Consider the following 22,406-nt stretch of genomic DNA (forward strand, 5'->3'; position numbering starts at 1 on the left):
ACAAAATATTATTGACAGTAGCTGTATTGTGTAGAGTAGATTGGTTGCGATGCAAAAACAATGAACTTCATTTTAGAGAGATAGCCTTTTCATTATATTGTTGGACTGGATGTAGCTTGTGAGGGACAGAGAGAGAGAGAGAGGTGTGTGGTAAAGTGAACTTAATTTCAAATGACATTTCCCCAATAATTAGTTTATTAAATTAAAATCACTTTCTGACCAAATTTCCTGTGTGCCATGGCAATAAAATTTTATTTAACCTATTTAATATTTAGAGAGATATTGGGAAAAAATATATATGAATAAAAAGCTATAGAGAAAGAGACAGAGAGAGTGAATGGTAATTTTAAAATAATGTCAAAATTAATTTTAATGTAGTTTGCCGAAAGCGTGGTTTTCATTGTTTTTCGTATATATTTATATTTTTTTTTGTGGTTTTTTTGGGTTTGGTTATATTTTTTTTTTTTGGAAAATTCGGAAGGTTATTTGAAATTGGTCAGGATAAAAAGAGTTGATTGCACAATGGTTTATAAAATTAGTAGTGACAATGTTTGTTTTTTGGGTAATTTTTTCCATTTGTCGGAAATTAACTAACGAATTTAAAAATACTGAACAATAACCAACAATTGATGATAAAATTGATTCGATTATTGCAGAGTTATTAAAAAAAAAGGAACATGTGGCATAGAATAATAAAAAAAAAATAACTAAGAGACGTGGCGAGTTTATTAATTCATCGACACTTATAATAAAATCAAAATTCAATTTGTCACGTTATTTCTATGAAGTCGAAACAACGATATGTTAAATTTATTAAATTAATCGAATGTATTGTGAATTTCAAGGTTTTATGTAAATTAAATGAAGATTAAATTATATCTCCAGTTTATTTGTCCAAAAAAGCTTTTTTAAAATGAGGTCTCTGCAATGCTTATTGCAATTATCCTAATAAACATTGCCAATAGAGATGCTTTTCCAATGGCAATATTTCTCGGAAGGAGAAAAGAAATGATTACGTTCTATAGCAGAAGTTATATTATAACGTTTCGATGTTTTAAAAAATCTGACAGTTAAATTTCTTCCGTACGTTGATTTTTTGGTTGTGATACTCAATTTTGACATTTGAAATTGATAGTAAAGAATTCCATGGGTACTTATTTAAATATTGGCAGTGGAGACGCAAAATTAGATTCTGTGCACATAAAACTCACATGTCTCCAAATTAATTCTATTACACATGGAACTGATTTGTCATACGGTGGACGTAACGTAGTAGATTTTTATACGAGACCTTGAAAACAGTAAAAAATGATTATTTTCGGAACTTTCTATGGCTGCGTTCCTTTGGAGGTGGTAGGCTACTCATGAGTAGAAGAAATCTAGTACTGCCAACTACATATATTCTATTTACTCGAGCAGAGGAATATGTGCTAAAGGTAGTACTAGATCTACTAATCATCTACTCGTGAGTAGTCTACGATCCAAGAAACTTGATTTATAAAATCCTAGTTCGATTTCATCATAAATCTACTACCTGTTACTATAAATAAAAATAAAATATCAAAATGTTTACTTTAATAAAGATAACGTGATTTTATTTAAATGATGCCACTATAAACATCGTGATATTTTTCACGAGTTTAACTTTAATAACTTCTTGATTAGGTTTCCTCTATAAAAAAGTACTAATTGACGTAAATTGATATCTTAAGAATTATGATTTCTCTCTAATTTTACAAATCTAATCAATTTTGAAGAATGTCATATTGCAAGAATATCACGAGAAAAAAAAAAATAATACTAGATTTATTATCTAAGTATTTGGATAGATTTTTAACAAAAAAAAATCTTATACTTGAATAATTGAGGTATGACTATGAACTTAGCGAAACACCTATCTGTATTCTAATTGCGAATAGTTTGTTATCTTCTTGCTAATTTGTAACCCCAACAATTTTAATTTTGGTGGTCTTTTAGTTTTTGGAGTAGTAACTAACAATTGAACTTAGCAAAGCACCTAGAACAAAAAACAACTAACAGAGCAAACAAAAAAACTTATTAGAAACAAATAAAATAATCAACTACGAGTATATGAACCATCATAATTTTATTGGGTTAAAGTGCCTTTATAAGTTCAGTCTCATAAATAAGATATTGTGCCGACATATAATTTGGATACAAAATCTTGAATACCTACTTTCATATCCTTGATTCGAAATAACAGCCGTGTTCACCTGGAGGGGATAGAGTACTTCTAGTACAATTTTCAATGGATCGCACTTTTAGCGAAATCAATGCAAATCCCATTTCCCATCTACTCGAACAGAAGAGTATAAGTAGATCTAGTAGTAAATGTACTAGATCATCAACAATAGACCTGTTCCATTGGAGGTGGTAGTTTACTCATGAGTAGATCTAGTACTGCAGTTAACACATGATCTTTTACTCGAGGAGATGGGAGTGTGTATAGTTGTTGTACTAGATTTCTACTCACTAGCAAAGGAATGCGGTTAATAAAGACTCTGTTACTCTACTCATGATTATCTAGTACTACCATCAACTAAACATTCTTTGTTAATTGTAGTATTACATCTTATAAGTAGTAGATCTACTATGAGAAGTTTGTAGCGAAATTAAAACAAAAGTACACTGTCCTCTTCATTTGGAGTTAAATGTATACCTACTATCCAGGAAATCTATTATTCAGTGTTTTATAGAGATCTGTTATCCGCAATCATCTATTATTTATCAAACCATACGTTCAAAGTATAAGCTTTATGTAGATTTTATAAAGTTGTAAACAAAATAATCCCTATTAATTAACATTCCTAAAGTCTCTTTGCTTCTCTCTCAACAAGAAAACAAACAAATCCTCTATTTATCATGTAAATTTTCTTCATATTAATTAAATTTGACACACCCTCTTTGAATAAACAAAAAATGTCGTCCACATACTACAATATATCTACTACAATGTAGGTAAACATCAAAAACATTTATTTTTTTTAGATCTAAACCCGTTGTATGTCGCCTGTTATGAGTGTGACATTCAGAAGTAATTGTCAACTATTTCACTATTAAATCAATTTAATTTGCATTTTTACATCGTTTATTCGTCTCGCCATGGAATGATAAAACTTTAAATGATATCTCCATAAAAAAATAAAAATAAACATTTTATAAAACTCGACCAATTTAAATATTAATTAACAAAAATTGTTTTGCGCAAATCTACTACATATATTAATACTATACATGGCAAGAATGTTCAACTAGATGTTAACGTCATACTACGAGTATGTTTTTGTTTATTACCATTTTAATAATTAGTCAGCGAATCAGTTTGTTGTCAAACGTAGGTTTGTACTCAATGTTTTTGTTTTATTCAATTTATCTACATAATAACCTTAAAACAATAATAAAGATAAGTCTTTTTATTTTATGCTATCGCTTTTAGTTATTGTAAATACAATTTATTAAGTTGTACTTATTGAAATGTCAAATATACGAGATTAAAAGATCATTTATAAAATTTTTGACAGATCACCGTATACAAATTGACAGCACACGTGATAGCAAAAAATATGTTTATTGTTACAAATTAAATCTTTTTTGATTTTATTATTTATTTATTTTAATTGTTTTGTTTATAAATCTTTTTGGTATATAATTTATTTTTTTATTAGTTTGGCTTTGGCGCAAATGCGCGAAAGATTAATTTTTAAATTATGCCGTTAACTGGTTGCCCCAGAGAGCGAGCTGCGGATGATTTTATAACGTATAATTAATTTTTAAAACATGATAATATGGTGATCTTAATGACAAGTGTGATCAGTGGTATCTCTGATATTTTTATGGAATATTCTTTTTTTTTTAAAGGTTTTTTTATTATAATAATATAACAGATTGTGTATAGCCTTAATTGTTATAATGGAATGTTGAAATGTGAATTTTTGTTAAAATATTTTAAAATAGTTTGTATTTTTGATTATATTTTGAAGATTTCGTTAAAAATTCTTAATTTGAAACAAACTTATAGATTACTTGTTTACTGAATGAAAATCTATTATTTTTTCTGATAAGTTAAACGAGTGCTTTAAATTCAAACAAAAAGCAGAGTTCACACTTAGCAAATCATAGATGGTTTTTGTCGCTGTCAAATGGTATTTCCGGTGACAATTTTGCTACTATAAAGCCTTATACTAGTATTGTTTTTGTAAAATATTATAGAAGCATAGTTGTTTCTTGGGAGATATTGATAGCAATTGCTTCAAATAAACAAAATTTAATCATGAAAAAGTTAAATTTAAACTTTAATGTGTCATTTCGTGTTAAATACAATAAGATTTATTATCAGAATAAAAGTCAAATGTCAAACAGCAAACAAACCTTCTGAATAATATACTTTTTTTTTTTATTTTCGTTAACTACCTTCAATATGTCACTGTCATTTTGAATAGGTCCAAATGTCAATTTATAGCTCGTTCAATGCAAAATACAAATACAAAATAAATGTCTTAAACCAAATCACAAATAATAATAAAGTGTCAGTTAAAATATTTAAAACTTTAATTATACAGGAAACCTGAATTAATTTGAATGAATTAATAAAAAATACAAATTTTTTAAAGAAATAATTTAACCTGTTACGGTTATTAACACTTTTTTTTAGAATAAAATTCATTCTTTTAGTTCTGCTGTATAATTGAATTTGAATTTAAAAAAAAGAATCTGGTTTTATCTTGTTTGTTTTAAGTTATTATCAATTTTAAGAACTGTGTTAAAGGAACAATGAGAATGAAATAAAAATAACATAAAGTATTTTATTTTACGTTGGGTGTCGGGTTATTAGATTTAACAGACTTTTAGGACAATGCTGATTATTTTGAATATTTATTTGTAATTTAAAAATAAATTTAAGTTCTTGGTAGGATAAAACTTTTTATAACACCTCTTCATTTCCAAAGTACTCATAAGCAGATGAAAACTATAATCTAGTACAGATGTGTGCTTCTTTGTGGAAATAGCATTTACTTGTCTTAATAGAAGATCTAGTACATTTTGTGGGAATCACATTAAAGATGGCAATAGTCGCGTTCTTTTGGAGGTAGAACACTAATCATGAGATGAGATCTAGTACAAGAACTTAACATTAGCCCTGTTCCTTTGGGAGGTGGCAAAGTACTACTAGTATGTAGTTTACTAGCGATTTTCAATGGAACGCACTTTCAACGAATTCAATACAAATCGTATCTACTCGGGAAGAAGAGCATTAGTAAATGATAGTACTAGATTAACCAAAACATCTAATATTAGTAGACTACATCCTCCAATGGAACAGGGCTAATATTACAATTTGACGCGTTCCATTGGTTGTAGTAGACCAGTCATGAGTAGAAACTTAGTACAAGAATTTTACATTCTTACCTACTTAAGCAGAAGATCAAGTGTTGATTATAGTACTAGATCTACTAATCATCTACTCATGAGTAGTCCATAACCTTCATAGGAAAGTGGCTAATAGAAGTACAATCACCCAGTAACATCTCGGTGAATATACAAACAAAAAGAGAAATACGATTAATTAAATTTAAACTGTTATACTGTCATACAAGTAATTTTTTTTGCTCTCACAGCGCATCTTCCACCATTTAAAAAAGAAGATAGAAATAGGTTGGTTGAAATATTCCTTTAATTGAAGTCAATTTATGCATTTCAATCCTATAATACTCAGGGTATTGTAGAGCTTAGTTAGCTAAACGTCAAATTTTTTTCATAAAATGTCCCTCACAAATTTGACATTTGTTCACACTGTGTAAGATAGGGAAGACTTAGTTTTACTTAGTATTTGACACAACGCAGAAACTCAAACACCAGACAATAAAAATACAAAACAATACTAAACGTCAGTGTTAACTGAAATGAAGTGAACAAGTTTTAAACTAAGAATTCGAAAGGAATTCCAAGAAGATGTTTTGAATTGACTTTAAAGTTTGCATGTGTCATCATTTAACGTAGAAATTACCTACATTTTAATATGTACTTATGTATATATGTAGAAATCTTTCCCTCTTCTGGATAGAGAATTTTTCCATTTAGTTACGATAATTCTTAACCTTGACCATCATCTGTAATATACCAAGCAACAAGGTTTTTAATGAGTCATTTCAGATGCTAATTAGAAAACTTGTATAGGTTACAGGCAATTATCAACTCATCATAATTAAGAATAAATGACCAGCCTTTTCAAGTATTAAACAAGAGTGAAAATCGTGAAATACTGGTGAAATTATTTTTATTCATGGCGATGGTCTCCATAAAATATCTTTACGTCAATGAATGGTTTGTTTTGATCATAATAAATTCTTATTTCAATTAAACATTTTTTTTTTAGATAAAACTATCAAAGGTAATAAGTAGAATATGAGGTCAGGCACCTTTTTGTACAGGTAAAGGTAGTTATTAAGGTGTTTTTTCTAATCAATTTCCTCTGACGGCAACAATTTTATCAATAAGTACTTATAAAGAGTATTTGCGTGCGTAATTTTTGGTAAATGATAACACAGTGGACGCAGAATATAAATTGTCTACACTAATGTCAAAAACAAAAGAACAAGAATTTCAGTTTTGTCAAATCGATAAAGTTACCATAATTGTCTCAACTGAACGAAAGAATTTGACAAGTTCTTTTGATACATTCATTCCTTAATGGAGACAATTCAATTTATAAAATCAACTTTTGCTTACCTTAAATCAAATATTGAAGTCAATTTTAAAATTTTCGTACGTATTAACTGCAACGAGAGCGCACTTAACGTATAAAATAAAAACTGAACGAAACTGAAATCACTGTTCATTACACGACTTTACGATGTTGAAATGTTATGACAAGGAACATCTCGCAAAACGCATTCAAAACAGAAAGAAACTGCAATAGAGGCATTTTCGAAACTGTCAAAGTGAAAAGTGACAACTGTCACGTTCAACTGTCAAATAAAACTACGCAGTAACATAAGGAAATTTTATTCCATCGTTATTGAAAGTTTATGACATATCGCTGCAAAAGTGTTGAGTTAGTTTTAAAAAACCTTTTTTCTATTGGCAGCACTTTGCAGCCATGGCTAAAAAGCGATTTCGGTAACATTTTTAAAAATTAAAAAACGCTAAACTATCTCCCTGTCCCAAATTTTAAATATGGTCCGGCTGTCACTTAGATGGTCACTTTCACCAGCTAACCAGGGTGCGTTCAGGAAACGTTAGGAACTAAATATTAAGTCAACTTCATTTTCTGAACCCAAATTTGGGTAAACGATTAAATCGAGTTAGGGAGATTTTTCTTGCCTAACTTCCGGTCAACTTTTCAATAAAATTGCCTGAATTTCAAGGATTTCTTTTTACAGCTTGCCAATCAGAGATCCTTCTAATTTTTCTGAACCTGTCCACTCTGACTGTCATCTTCTGTCCAACACGTCAAAAATTATATAATTTACGTCTTGTTCATTATGAAATCTGTTTAATTACTTAAAAAAAAAACACAAATGCAAGTTTTAACAAATGTTGGTAAAACCATCTAAACATTCCAGAGGGAAATCTTTGCTTGATTGGGTCAGTTATCATAACGTCTAGAGATGATAAGAAGTTTTTAACAGCAGGCAAATTCACACAACTAATTTGGTTTGAATTTCGTCAAAACACTTGATTAAACTCTCCTCAAATTATTTTGACATTTACACATAAGCAAAATGCATATTTTATTGTTTTTACTTGTAGTTAAACATATTCCCGGCAAATTTATTTCAAGTTCCTAAACTTGACCCAGAAAAGAAGCACGAACATCTGCAGTCCCATAACTTCACACGAAATAAAAGAAAAAAAAAAAAAAAAAATAGTTTTTGACACTTTGTTGAAAAAAAAGCATTATTAAGCTCATAAAATATAAAAATAACACTACAGTTTGGACCTGCCTTATCGCACGTCAAACAGCTCCACTTAAAACTTTGCATTGAATGACGTTTAAAAAACCACTCCAAACTTTGACCTAGTTTTTTTTTTTATATTTTAAAATTTTGCACTTAACACATCACATTTTTGCCAGACACAACAAAGTAGTATAAAACTTGCATGTACTATAAAAACTTTATATCAGTGTAGAGATTGAGAGAAAAAACAGAAAACTCAATAAAGATCAATTAATCTAGACTTGAGGCAACACAACAACAACAACAAAAAAAGTCCTCCCCCAATAAATTGTTTTAATTAACAACAAATTAGCATGAAATGTTTAACAATTTGCGTGAATAGGAAACATTTATTTATATTAAATTGCACATCAAAACACCCTTGAGTGAAGGACATGTAATTTAATATATATACATTTTTTTAAAAAATAAACTTACAAGAATTTTTCCATTGTTGAAATTTGTGATATAAAAAGCAGGAACAAATGAAAAATATCACAGTCACTATTAAAAGTGTCAAAATCACACCAATCCAAATGTCACTGACAACTCGATTATATTCAGCTTCAGTCATTCCGTGTGGATGCAAACTTATGCTAACCGGTCCAGAATCTTCATCACTGGAATTTTCAAAAAATCTATCGATTGCAGAGATTTCGTGATGATTATTGTGTCCTTGATGTGTCAAATTTTCCAAATTTGAATTCAGCCCTAAAGCTAATTTCTCCAATTTACTTATCAAAAGTGTATAATTTTGAGGTAATTCAAAGGATTGCACTTCAAGGCTGTTATCTTGATAAACTTTCACATTATCCATGATGGATATAAAATTTAAAAAATGCAAGAAAATGCGCGGGAAATGTTATTCAGCGCTAATTCAGCACAATTCAAACAAAAAAACACTTAATTGGTATAAAACATTAGAACTATCAATCAACTCAATCTCAATGCACGTTATTTTTGTTTTCGTTTTTCGTCTTCGTTAAATAATCAGAACAAAAAAAAAAAAAATATAAATCAGAATGAAGCACGTCTTCTACACAACTCGATCATTTTCTTAATAAGTCGTTTGATACGATCAAATCGTTGCGAAAGAGTACAGAAATGATATCAACAACAACAACAACGATATTATAGCAATACAGCCCGGCGACAACTTGATTTTTTATAAATTCAAGAATGAAAATAACAACAAATACAAAAAATATTAATAATTAAATTTGTAAACAAATAACAAATACACTGATAATAATAATGTGTTGTGTGATCGCGAAGAAAAAGAAGAAAAATCGAAATGGTGGCGATCGCGAGTACTAACTAAACAACTGAATCTACAGATTCAGATGCTCGTGCAATGACAATGACAGTTGTGGTAATTGCTTACAACTTGCCTGACTCCTTGAAATGCTTTTAGCGTAGACCTGCTGTTTTTTTTTTCAAAAGCTACTGGAGATGTGTCAAAAGTAAACTAAAAATATGCGTACTGTTCGATTGTGCGCCGATCAGAACAATATCTTGCGGATGTATGAAATATTTTTTAACACTCTCTGTGTGTGAACTGTATCTGGTTGGAGTTGGAAAAAGTTCGCTCGATATCAAAATTAAAAACCCCAACTTGAGAACTGTTCTAGCGACAAGCTCCTTTGAATGAATCTAAGAAGCTTCTATTTTGGGGGATGCTTGATAAAACAAACATACACAAAACAACAAAAAAAACTTCTATTTGACATAAAAATGTGTGTGTTAGTTTGTTCGAGATACAACCAGTATAGATAAAAAGATAGTAGATACAAATGCAAGATAGATAACGAGTGTTAAAGCGAGGTGGCAAGGTAAGGTTGCAAATTTGTAGGTTTTCTTGTTTGTTTTTTTGAGTTTTTTTTTGTTTTGTTTTGTATTATGTTCTTAAAGTGTGTACCCTACCTACCTAGTCAATATTTTATTGTATTGATGTGAAATATACTTAAAAAAAATATGGTTTGATCAAGAGATTATTGAGTAAATATTGACAAAAGGTATAGGCAAGGGCAATTGGGTGTAAAGGTAAGAACTGAAAACAAAGTTGATGTAGTTTTTGATCTAAATTATAACAATTTTACGGATATTCAGCAAAATCATGTGAGAGATGTTTTGTTGTAATCGATAATTTTTTGTTTTTGTTTATTGATAAAATAAAAGTTAAAAGAGCTTTAACATGCTGATTAGATTATTATTATACTAGTTGTAATAGGTTATGTAAATATTTGATAGACCTTGTTAGTTTAAAGGGACAAACATGTTTTGGGTTTACAAGTGTTTCCGCAATGTTTTAACAAAAATTAGTAAAGTGGTTAGAATTCAAATTAAAAAAGCACGTCTAGTTTTGTCTAGTTATTTTTTCTTAAAGTAGAAACCAATGTTTGCACTCAATTGCAAAACCAATTTAAGAAGGTGTTTAAATGCACAAAATAATATCGTGTGATAACTGTCAAATTGTATAAGTTGAGTTGTCAAATTAAAATTTGTGGGATGAGATGTCAGATTAGATAGGTTTCTGAGGGATCAGACCACAAAGATTGAAAATTTTGGAAGCTACCCTGAGACGCCAAATTGTGGCGAGTAACCAAATAATAATGAAAGTTTTTCTGATTTTGATAGCTGTTAAAGATAAGTACTACTGACATTCAGTTGTCAAAGTATTCAATTTTTTCATACTTAAGAACTGATTTGAGAGATATCGAATATCAAAATCAACTTCTCGAATCGATATGTTTGAGCTGTTTTAGACCTTAATAGGACATTGTCAGCAAGGTAACCCTTTTTGAAAAGTTTGGCTTGAAACTATTTATTTTTTCACCAAACATAATTTTTCGGGTAAAGCTTATGTCAATAAAAAAACGTTATCGGATGGAACACAATTCACAAAGATTGACAGTTTGGTATGGTTTATTGCATAGTGAGATCATTGGACCTTGAAATTTAGAAACGTAACCATGGTGACGTAATATACTATAATAAGTCACCGACAGTAAATGAGTTCTAGATCCACTTTCGTGACGCTAATGCGGAATGACGACATTGAGAAGTTGTAATGATTCAGCTCTATCTTTTTATTTCATTTGCCATTGTGGCTTGTTAAATTTTTTGTATAACAGTATAACAATTATAATTAAAAATATATATGTGAAGCCAAAGTTGGTGACGTGAGTTATGTTTCAGGAGCAATATCTTCATCCAAAAATCTTATAAAATTGTGATCTTTGCTCTTAGAGCTGCAGGCAGAACCAAATAATTGATCTATACGATTTCACTGTGTGATTTTTGTGTGTGCTAACGTTTGAAAATTTCAACAGCTGTTTTGTGATAAAATAAAATGCACGACTGGGTCGCACGAACTTGCTCTTAGAGTTCAAGTTGCTTTAATTTTTAAGACTTTTTATATAGAAACTTGGGAAATGTAGGTATATAAAAACAAAAAAAAAAAAACAAAAAAATAAAATTAATTCTTCAAAAAAATGAAACAATACCTGAAATCAAATCGCCGCACAAAACAAGTATGCAGTTTTATTTGATATTAAGGTGCATTTTTAGAAAAAAAATTTTCAAAATCGTTAGAGCCTTTTTTTAAAAAACTAATTGTTTATAAAAAATTTTTTGGAAAAAAAGTTTAAAAATAAAATTGGTAGGTATGCCATTTTGTAGAAATAACTAATCAACATCTAAAAACAAAATTCCAAAAAAATTCAATGTCCCGTTTTCGAAAATTTGATTTTTCAAAAAAAAAAATTTCAAATTTTTTTTTAAAATCCAAAAATTATTTTTTTCAAAATTTTATTTTTGGCTTATATTAAAATTATATAAATGCTTTTTAACAAAAAGTTTCGTTGAAATCGAATAAGCAGTTTCGGAGATAATCGGATTTGAAAAAACCGTTCTATGGCAGGTACCGTTAATAATGATTTAAAAAAAAAAATTTTTCATTGAAAGATAGACCTTAGCTTAAAACTAACATTTGAATTTTTTAAACAAAATCGTTAGAGCCGTTTTCGAGGTATTTCAATTTTACTTAAATCGGTATATGACAAGTACCGTTATTTTTGGTCCAAAAAAATTAATTCCAAAAACCCCTCTGGAGAGTCGCCAAATAACGCTACATACCAAATTTGAAGTCAATCGGTCCATCCGTTTAGGCTGTAGCTCCTTATACAGACAGACAGACAGACTGGCAGACAGACAGACAGACGGACTTCCGGGACCCACTTTTTTGGCATTCTCTAGCATCGTAATGTCATGGAAAAATGTTATCTCAACTTTTTTTTTTGTACGAATACATAACTTGATATATAGTACCTATATCGCAAGTAAAAAACATAAGAACATGAAAAACATAAGAACAGATAAATGAGTCATAACATAAAAATAGGTAGATATGTCAATAAAATTCAAACGTGAATATCATAATATTCTATATTTAAAACATTTGCAAAGGCAAAAGCAAATAAATACATGTGTTTTGACTGGTATTTCCTTTCATTAAATTTTGTCATTTGTATTGGGTACCTATTGTTTCTAGAACGGAAGAGAACTTTTTTTGATTTATGACATAAGGTTTGTTGTGCTCAATGGAATTCCATAAGAACTGGTAAACTTGTTTTTGTTTGAGTCAATATTTAAGCTCAGTTTTTGGAAAAGTTTAACATCAGTCATAAAACTGGATAATACATTTAAGTTAATCATGTTTACAAATCAAATTTTGATACGTTAATATGTAATAGCCTGTTGTACAAATTTGGTTTCTTCCTCAACGATTTCGTTGATTTTCCTGTGATTCATTTCTAGTTCAAGCAATAACTTAGCTTAAACCAGAGCTAAGGCCTAGCTATACCGACGATTCAAATTACTGAATCATATTTTAAAATTACTACAACTATTTTTAAATGAGAAAGAAAATTCAACCAACGTTGGGCGCCATTTAGCGTCAAAAAAAATCTGTAAAATTAGGGTTTTTATTTTATTATTTATTATTCTGAAATAGTTTTTCCAAAGCCCTAATAAGCATATGCACTAGAGCAAATTTGCAATTTGACAAAACAGAATTTTCTGAATCTATCAAAAAGCCAAAAATGATAAATCATACTTTGATGAAGCGGAGGGATCCTAAATTGTAAAAACTAGTTAAAAACAGGTGTTGAATAAATTTTGTTATGAATATCTTCGTATTTAACGTATTTTCTATTTTTGCAATTGCAAATCCCGACAAACAATTTTGGTTCTATAAAGCTTTACAGATGCAATTGTTGCTTCTGTAAAGCATTATAGAAGTAAAATTGTTAGTAGGGATGAAATGTCAAACAACTTGAAGACAATGTTGTTTAATTTTGCATTAAACATGTTTTGAGAAATGTAAAAACTAAATCCCATCTTTAATTATTTATTGTTAATTAATCCTTAAAGAATCTCACCAACTCTAAACGAAGCTTATTGTGAACTACTCTCCAAAAATATCACTTCCGGTTTCTTCGATCGAAATGGAATCATTCTGTTGTTGTTGTGTCAGTTTTGTTATCAACCAAATTCTTGTCCGTTTTCTAATCGAAGGTTATTTATCTAATACCTAAACCATAAATGACGCAAATTCAATATCAAAACAAAGATGGCGTTAAAAAATAATCTTATTAGAAACAATTTTATTTTCGAAGTAAAAAAATCAGCTTTCTCTTTACTGATTAGATTGTTATACTTTAAATGGCTGTGTATACCAGCCGGACTAACAAACTGTCATAATTTCCAACTGACAAACAATGGTTATTTCCTCTACGTAAATCACTTTCATTTTTTTATTTAAACTTACTTACGCTTTATTTTTATTTTGATAAAAAAAGATTCTGATATCATTGTAGGTTGACACTTAACAAAAAGAAATGATAAGAAATCTAGTGAGGTAGTCATTCTGTCCACATTCCTCATTGTGTCAGTCAACTTCCCAGAAGTTGACTGAAGGGAATTCCTTTTGTCTGACAAGAATAAAGATGATGATGGTGATGATCTTATTAGAATAAGATTTCTGGTGTTTTGTCTTAATTTTTTAAGAAAAAATGTAAATATTTAATAATCCAGTCAAATAAGGGTTTAACCTCGGAATGAATGTTAGTAGAAATTTTTTTTGCTCAATATCTTCCTTTTGCCATTCTATAACATATCTCAAAAGTCTAGAAAAATCTCATGTCCGCTTGTCGCGGTTTCAAGGTCAAATCGCGAAATGGAGATTTTCAAAATTAGCAAAAATAGGCTATGGTATTATATACACATATAATACATGATTTCAAGGTATTTTTTAATGCTGATTCCAAAAAATCTAAAATCAAGACAATCTGACGTCTCTGGAAAAAGTTATACCTGTTTTTCATCTGTCAACTCATATTATTATAACAGTTGCAAACTTACTGCCGAAAAACCCTTAAAAGTTATGGTAGATGAACCAAATTTTGCATGAAGATTTTAGAATCCATCATTATTAAAAATCAAAACAATCCATTACAAAAAATATATATACCTACGAAATAATGGTATTTTTTGAAGGAGGGGCAAATTTTAGGATATGCACTAAAGAAGCTTCTTGTTCATCTTAGGGATAAGTGGTAATAGGCTAATTTTTTCATTTTAATCTTTGTTTGGATATTCTTTAACTACCCTCAAAAATCTAAAAAAATCTCATGTCCGCAAGTCCTAATTTTGGAGGTTAAACTAAGTTAGGTGCAGACTTAAAAAAATTAGCAAGAAAAGTTTAAATTTGTATATGTATACCAACATAAGCGACATGATTTAAGGGTATTTTTTAACACTTATTCAAAAAAACTCACAATAAGTCAACCTGAACATCCCTGAAAAGTAATGCACCTTATTCATGTTGATCTGACACAAATATCTGAAGTGTTGTTTTTCAATTTTTTAAAATCTGCACCTTATCTTCAAACCAGGAAAATTAGGACTTGCGGACATGAGATTTTTTTATATTTTTGAGGGTAGTTAAAGAATATCCAAACAAAGATTAAAATGAAAAAATTAGCCTATTACCACTTATCCCAAAGATGAACAAGAAGCTTCTTTAGTGCATATCCTAAAATTTGCCCCTCCTTCAAAAAATACTATTATTTCGTAGGTATATATATTTTTTGTAATGGATTGTTTTGATTTTTAATAATGATGGATTCTAAAATCTTCATGCAAAATTTGGTTCATCTACCATAACTTTTAAGGGTTTTTCGGCAGTAAGTTTGCAACTGTTATAATAATATGAGTTGACAGATGAAAAACAGGTATAACTTTTTCCAGAGACGTCAGATTGTCTTGATTTTAGATTTTTTGGAATCAGCATTAAAAAATACCTTGAAATCATGTATCATATGTGTATATAATACCATAGCCTATTTTTGCTAATTTTGAAAATCTCCATTTCGCGATTTGACCTTGAAACCGCGACAAGCGGACATGAGATTTTTCTAGATTTTTGAGATATGTTATAGAATGGCAAAAGGAAGATATTGAGCAAAAAAAATTTCTACTAACATTAATTCCGAGATTTACCCCTTTTTTCTCCTTATTTGACTGTATTATAATAGTTTGAATCATCATTGTTAATATATTTGGATTTTTTTAATAACAAACATAATATTTACAATATAATTCATCATGATAAGTTTTGTGCCAGTTTTATGAATAAGTAAAATAAAATATAAATCAATTGGTGTCACCAAATGATAACTTAGATTAGACAAACAATTTTATTCTACAGTACTGTGCAAAAAAAAAACGCTGTCTTTTAGTTGTTAACTGTCATACCTGAACAAAAGTTTCACTGCCCTTCTGTCAAACTGACAGTTTGTCTTCTAAATAAAACTGAGATTTTCGAAACGCTCCCTAATCATTCGGCACTTTTACGATGTTTCATTGTTGCATGCAACTTTTGGCAACATATTGCGTTTGGGAGTCTATTATGAGCGATGAAATCACAAAAAATAGGGGATTTTAAATTTCATCAATTGATTGCAAGTTTCGTCAGTTAAGCTTTTTAGGTTGACAAACTGTCTCTTGTCTTGAACTCATGACTACTTGTTAATTTGTTTCCCCCATAAGCAGGTTATCATACTTTTAAGCTGCGTAGATAGTGAGTGAATACTTTAAGGTAATTTCACACTTCACACTATCTCCTGACAGGCAGGTACATAAGTGATAAATTATTGAACAAATAAATCATCAAGTGTGTGTTCGGAAACTTCTTTTTTTTTTCCTATCAAATCAGATAGGTACACTGAACTTTTTTTTTTTTTAACTAACCTGCAATGTTGTTATAAAAAGTCACATAAAAACAAGACATTATAACAACACTTGCTATAGAATAAATTATTAATATTTTTCTCGTTGTGATATTGACAATAATACTTGTATTGCCGACGCTGAATAAATTTTATATTGATTTTTTTTTGTTAAATCAAGAGAATATTAATCTAAATGAATAAAATAAATAAAATTCTTTCTTTAGAAGAGGGTTGGGTTGTGTTTGTTGTTTATTTTGATTGATTGCAATTTCAATTCTAACGATTCGATAGATGGAAAATAAGAAAATATCTGATATCTGGTTGAATAGTATTTTTTGTATTAAACATTTTGTTTTGTTCATTCCTTACGTGCTAAAATATAAATAAATACATATTTTTGAACTCACTTGAATGAAAAATTAACAAAGTATTGAGAGTTATTTTTTTTTTATTGAATTTATTGAACTGTTTATCAGAAATTTATTTTTTTATAAAGAAAAAAAAAAAAACCACAAAGGTGTTGATTAATGGAATTTCTTGAGATTTTTACAAATCACATACGGCATTCAATTTACATATAACTTAATAAATTGCAACAATAATGAGAACAAAAAATAATGAATAATAAATAAAACGTTCTCATTCAAGATTTTGAAGGTTTAAAACGCTCGTGTATGTTATTTCTCGAAACGCTCCATTTAATTTTTCAATTTTATTTAATTAACATTTAAATACAAAATTTAGTTATGCAAAAATTAACATTTACTTTGTGTAAATCATTTTTAAGCACTACTTTTTTTACTCAATAGTACAATTAATAAGTACCTACCTACTCCGGAATACCAAATGAAACGGACCAAATTTACCTTTTTTTCATGATTAAAGTTGAAATATTAATCTGTCAAAGATATTTAACAAAATTTGTAAGATAAGCAAGACGATTTTCATCATCCTTTTGCCTCTTTGTGTTTTGACATTATTTTACATTTCAAAAAAAGAATGAGCTATGTATCAAATACAATGGAATATAACAGAGTTCGATATCTTTAAAGCTGAAACACAATCACGCTTTAGGGCGTCGCTTCGTTGCGTTACGTTGAGAAATCCTCAAAGCGCGCTTCTGTCACTTTGACTTCGAACAGCTGATTGAAACAAAAAATCTGCTGTCAAATAAAAAAAAAACACAGTCACTCACAAAATTATTGGGCCAAGTCTTTATCTTGATTTAATTGTGGAAAAATGAAAAAGGATATTAATGTGTTTAAAAAATGCATAGACATTTGTTTATTCTTTAATTCTATAGTTATAAAAACAAAACCAATCAAAATAAATTGTTTTTAACAACAAAACTGAGTCTACAACATCATTAAATTATTTTTGTTTTTAATACGTAAATTGTTTTGATTTAAAATATCTCGATGTCTTTTTTTGTGCAAAATCTATATAGTGAAATCAAAAAACACCTAGGTTTGCAATAATTTATTTTTTTTAATTCACATTTGGCGCAATAATAATGTGGGTGACTGTAACTATGTCTGATAAATGTCAGAAAGCGAGCAAAAGTTCAGTCTGGATGAACTTTTGCTCGCTTTCTTACGTTTCCTTACGTTTGTCAAAAAAAGCGTACGTAAGAAAAACGTCATTGTGGGAGGCTATACAGATTTCGTATGGTTGGACTTTTGGCAGTTGTCAAAATCGACTGCAAAGAGTGATTGTGTTTCAGCTTTTACTGTGGAGCAAGTCGCTGATGTCATAATGTACTTCAGCGGTTACTTTTTGCAAATGCTGCCAACTGTCATTTTTGTCAAGTACATAAAGTTGCGATCGAGTATTGATATTTCTTTCTGAAATCAAAACTTTTTAGGAAACTTCACTAAAAATAAGCCTAAAAGCTTTTAAATAAACAGCAATATTTTTCTTTAAACGTCAAACTTCAAATTCTCTATTGGCTGATCTGACATATTTTTGCCTTTTTTTGAAGCATTGACTAACTTATTGGCAGAAAAACAGTCATTTGGTTGGATGGCGGGATAATTTTTACTTTTTCTTTTTTCAGCTGATTCTCAAAGTATTTTCTGTGTTTCGCAGTGATAAACTATTAGGTCCGTTCCACACTCAGTTTGCAACTGCCGAATTTAGTAATATTTGGTTATTTTTGGTCAGAGTCTGTTCCCAACTTTAAAAGTTGTGTAGAAGAGAGCGCTCACGAGAGAGTAAAAAATTTCCCCACCCTGACAAATTTAGCCCAAAGAATTTCTTCCGGCAGAAATATGAGTTCTGTCAAATGAAAAGTGGACTTATGTCAAACAAATAAATAAAGAAGAAAACAAATCAAATTGTAGTGATATTTAAATTGAATCCCGTTTTCGTGTTTCTTGCATTAAAAAAGTGTTAATGTTTATCGAATTAAGCATAAAATATAAAATTGTGTTGTATAATGGTGTTCCAACTTGTTCCAGACTTTTTGGCAGTCTTTCGTAGTTTTATTTCCCACTGAGAGAATTCTCTCCCAACTCTCATTATTTTTACAGACTTCCTAATTTAGTGCACAAAAAGTCTGGAACAGACCCATTTTTTTAAGTGTTCACAATCAAAATGTCAATCTGAACAAATGACAGCTTAACAAATGTCAGATTCATGGATGAAGATAGAGATTTGTTTCTTCTCAAACGTCAAAATCTTTGCTTTGGTGGAACTAACATTTTATTATCTTTGGAATTCAAATACTAGATAATATTTATCAGTAAGACATAAATCTTTTCTCTAAACAACCTGAAACTGATACATAAATTAATATAGAATCCGCCATTGATTTTTTTTCTTTGGCAAGTTATAGCTGTCATATGTATATAGGTACATAATGTAGGTATTTGAAAAATTTCCTTTTAGAGGAATTTAGGGCGCCAAATTTTAAGCAAAAATTACTTAACTTCACTTAAGTCAGTGTGAATCTAAACATTTTCGAACCGCACAAAGTGAATGAGCTGATAAGCTTTTAATGTTTGAGGAAGTACGAACATTTTTTTAAACCTCGTACCAATCGTTACAATTGAACTTGAAAGAACTGGTCGTCTTTTAAATTTAAGGGGTAAACTTTAACTTGATATCTTTTCCCTAAGGATCACAAAACCACAATCGTTTTCTTCAGCAACCTCTGTCACTTTTTATTTGATTCCAATACATAAGAAGTAAGATGACAGTTGAAATGTGCAAAAATGTAACAGAACCTTAGAAAAACAAAACGATGTCGTTCAGAAATGCGATATCGCATAGAACCTTTTCAAATTCCATAAACAACTCAATGTTAGTTTTATTTTAACCGAAAAGTAATTAATGAATTTTTCAATCCCAACAATGTTTGAAAGGTGTGGTTTTTTTTCATTGGTATAAAGTGTAGGAGTATGTTTCAGGTTCCTGTGACTCTTTCGATTCCTTTCAGTCTTCAATTTTTTTTGTGTTATACTTCAATTTAGTATTGCGCTTTGCAAATTCTGATTGATGAAGCCAGTTAAGTTCTATGATGGAAATAAATTTTCATTTGACGTGACGACGACATGGAGAGAAAAACCTGCAAAATGGCACACCAAGAAAATGCCAATGTATACTTCAAACACCGTTAAATACCATCATCATCATCAGCATTCAGCAACATCATCATCATTATCATCGACACTGTGTATATGGTTAAGACTGTTAAGAAGTACCAGAGAAAGTACCAAAGAAGTCGTTGGTGGCAAAGTGTCTTAGTAGGTTCATGTCGAGAAAATGACTTTTGTTGGTATTTAACGAAGTCACTTCGTGTGTGGTATGGAAAATGGAATGTCGGTGTATGGTTCTCTTGACAAGGACCAAAAGCAATATGAATATTAGCGCAATTTTTAAAGAAAGACATTAAAATGCCACGAAAACCAACTTGCTAAGAAGAAGAAAAGCAGGAACTGTGTGCAGAAGTAGTTGTTCTCTCCTTTGCAAATGATCTTTCTGTTCCTGTTTCGCTAAATTATAGAAGAAGAGGTTGTGTGTGTGTGGTCGCATTTTCCAGTAGGTTAAGAATGTTAAGTATTTTTCCAGGTGGTAAGTTTTTGTATGGAGAAAAGGCAAAGATAGGTAAGTTAGATAGGGAACATTATTCTCGAGGTGTTATTAAGAGTTCTGAATAAAATCCTTGAAATATGAGGTTTTAATATGATAAATGATGAAAATTCATAGCAGTTAGGAATTTTTAAGTTAAAATTCCAAATGGGAATATAGAGGGTTCGGCGCGGTCCTATTATAGCATATTGGCAAGTTGGTAGAGTCGTGGTTCTGGTGGTATAATGATATATTTTGTTTGTAGGAGGCGATATAGGAGTATAAGGTTTCATAATTATACAACTGTTGAGATTGCAACAGGCTGGGTAAGGAGATAATTAGTTTTAATTGAATTTTCGAAAAAGGAAAAGATATAAATATGTACATAATTTTGTTTATGAAGTTAAAGAATTATCGCACTTTTGAGCAGCTGTTAATGTGGCTAAAGATATTGTACTTTCTAGGAGTTTGCCATGAAATGAAATTGAATCTTTTGGATTACTAGAAAATTTTAAAACATCAACTACGAAAGTCACAGACTCAGGGTATTACTTGGCTGCGCAGTCTATTGGAAGGAGCTTCTTGAGTTTCGTTTGAGCAATCTAATTTCGCTTTAATTCACTATTGGTCTTAGTCAGTTGCCATTACAAGTCCAAATCAAAAAGAGATAACATTCTGAAAATTGTCAAAATCATAGAGACATGCAACTTAAAATATATTTGTTTTAAGAAAAAAAGATTTAATATCTATTTTATTACATCTAATGTATCAAAAAAAAAAAAGCGTTCCCGGAACACTTCCATACCTTAAGGGGCCAGTTATAGCTATCATTGAAATTCATCATTCAAACAAATCTGTGGACTGGTTTTTGACAAGTCAGTTATTTTTTTTTCACTTCACTTATAGCTGTCATTGAAAAATTGACATCATTGAAAAGCCTTGTCAGTGAAATTTACTACTGCAGGTAGACATTTGAGGTTAGAGTTAGATCATTGAAACAAAAATTGAAAGATGACAACAGAAAGATTTTAGAAAATCTTCAGTTAAACGATTTGTGTTCTATATTTGGAAATGAAAATCAGTTGTTTATTGAAATCAATTTCAATCAGTGAATGATAAAAAAGAGAAAGGGAAGGGGTGTTGAAACTCTCACCTCTCACGGCTAGGATAAAACTTATGTCGGATTATGATCTTATATGAAGCAAGAAAATCTGAGGAAGTCTTCATGTCAAAATCACCGTCTTGGACAAAATATTTATATACAGCTTGTACTGTATAGTCATGTGTAAAGACGCCTTGAGAAATTAGTTCAAAAACCATATGACGTTCCAATACAATCGAGAAGAAGTAGCAAGTCTGAAAACTGGGACAAATAAACTTAAATGATAACTAAAGTTGATCTTATAGACCAGTGCCAATCCGGTTTTCAGAGGGCAAAAGTTGAACAAATTATTAGCAGCATAAGGGTGGTGGGAAAATTTAGGATAAATGGTATATGAAAGGGGAAAAATAAATTGCCCACAAAAAAATTGGGGGAAAGGGGGTGGGTGGGCGAAAAAGTGGGGTGGGTGTCAAAAATAATGTTTTTTTACGATTTCTGTCAAAACTAGACGTCCTATCGAAAAGAGTCAAATTCAAAAGTTGTAGGTAGTATAAATGTCTACAACTTTTACTCAAACAATTTTTTTCTATAACCTCAAAAAGATTGGAAAAAATGCAAAAATACGATTTTTTTATTTTTTATTTTTATCTTTTACAAAAATGGTTGGATTTCAACAAAACTTGGTTAAAAACTACTTTGTTATGTTTTCTATCTATTAAAAATATTTTTTGAGCAAAAAGTGAATTTTTGGATTTTTGACGAATTTAATTTGAAAAAATAGCCTATTTTTCAATCAAAAAAGTTACCGAAAAAATTTTTGATTTTTGAAAAGTTTGGAATGAAATTATTTAGATTAAAACCTATTATTTAAGATTGTGTGGAAAAACTATACTTTTCTTTTAGAAAATATTGAGAAAAATTGAAAAAAAACAATAAAACGATTTTTAAGATCGATTTTTCCGTAAATGACAGTAATTTTGG

At 29.7% G+C, this 22,406-nt stretch overlaps 1 protein-coding gene across 2 annotated transcripts in view; it reads right to left on the reverse strand.

Moving 5' to 3' along the window:
- Positions 1–22,406, reverse strand: part of LOC129917843 (protein commissureless 2 homolog) — a 66,702-nt gene that overhangs the window by 27,611 nt on the left and 16,685 nt on the right. Inside the window, exon 1 of one of the 2 annotated variants that reach the window (XM_055998026.1) lies at positions 8,397–10,041. The exons of the other annotated variant lie outside the window; for it this stretch is intronic. Coding sequence (XP_055854001.1) covers positions 8,397–8,775 — 379 coding nt within the window. The 5' untranslated portion in view covers positions 8,776–10,041. Of the gene's footprint in view, positions 1–8,396; positions 10,042–22,406 lie in introns of those variants that run through there. 2 annotated transcript variants of the gene reach the window in all.

This window comes from Episyrphus balteatus, chromosome 4 (genome assembly GCF_945859705.1).
Source record: "Episyrphus balteatus chromosome 4, idEpiBalt1.1, whole genome shotgun sequence".
NCBI classification, from domain to species: domain Eukaryota; kingdom Metazoa; phylum Arthropoda; class Insecta; order Diptera; family Syrphidae; genus Episyrphus; species Episyrphus balteatus.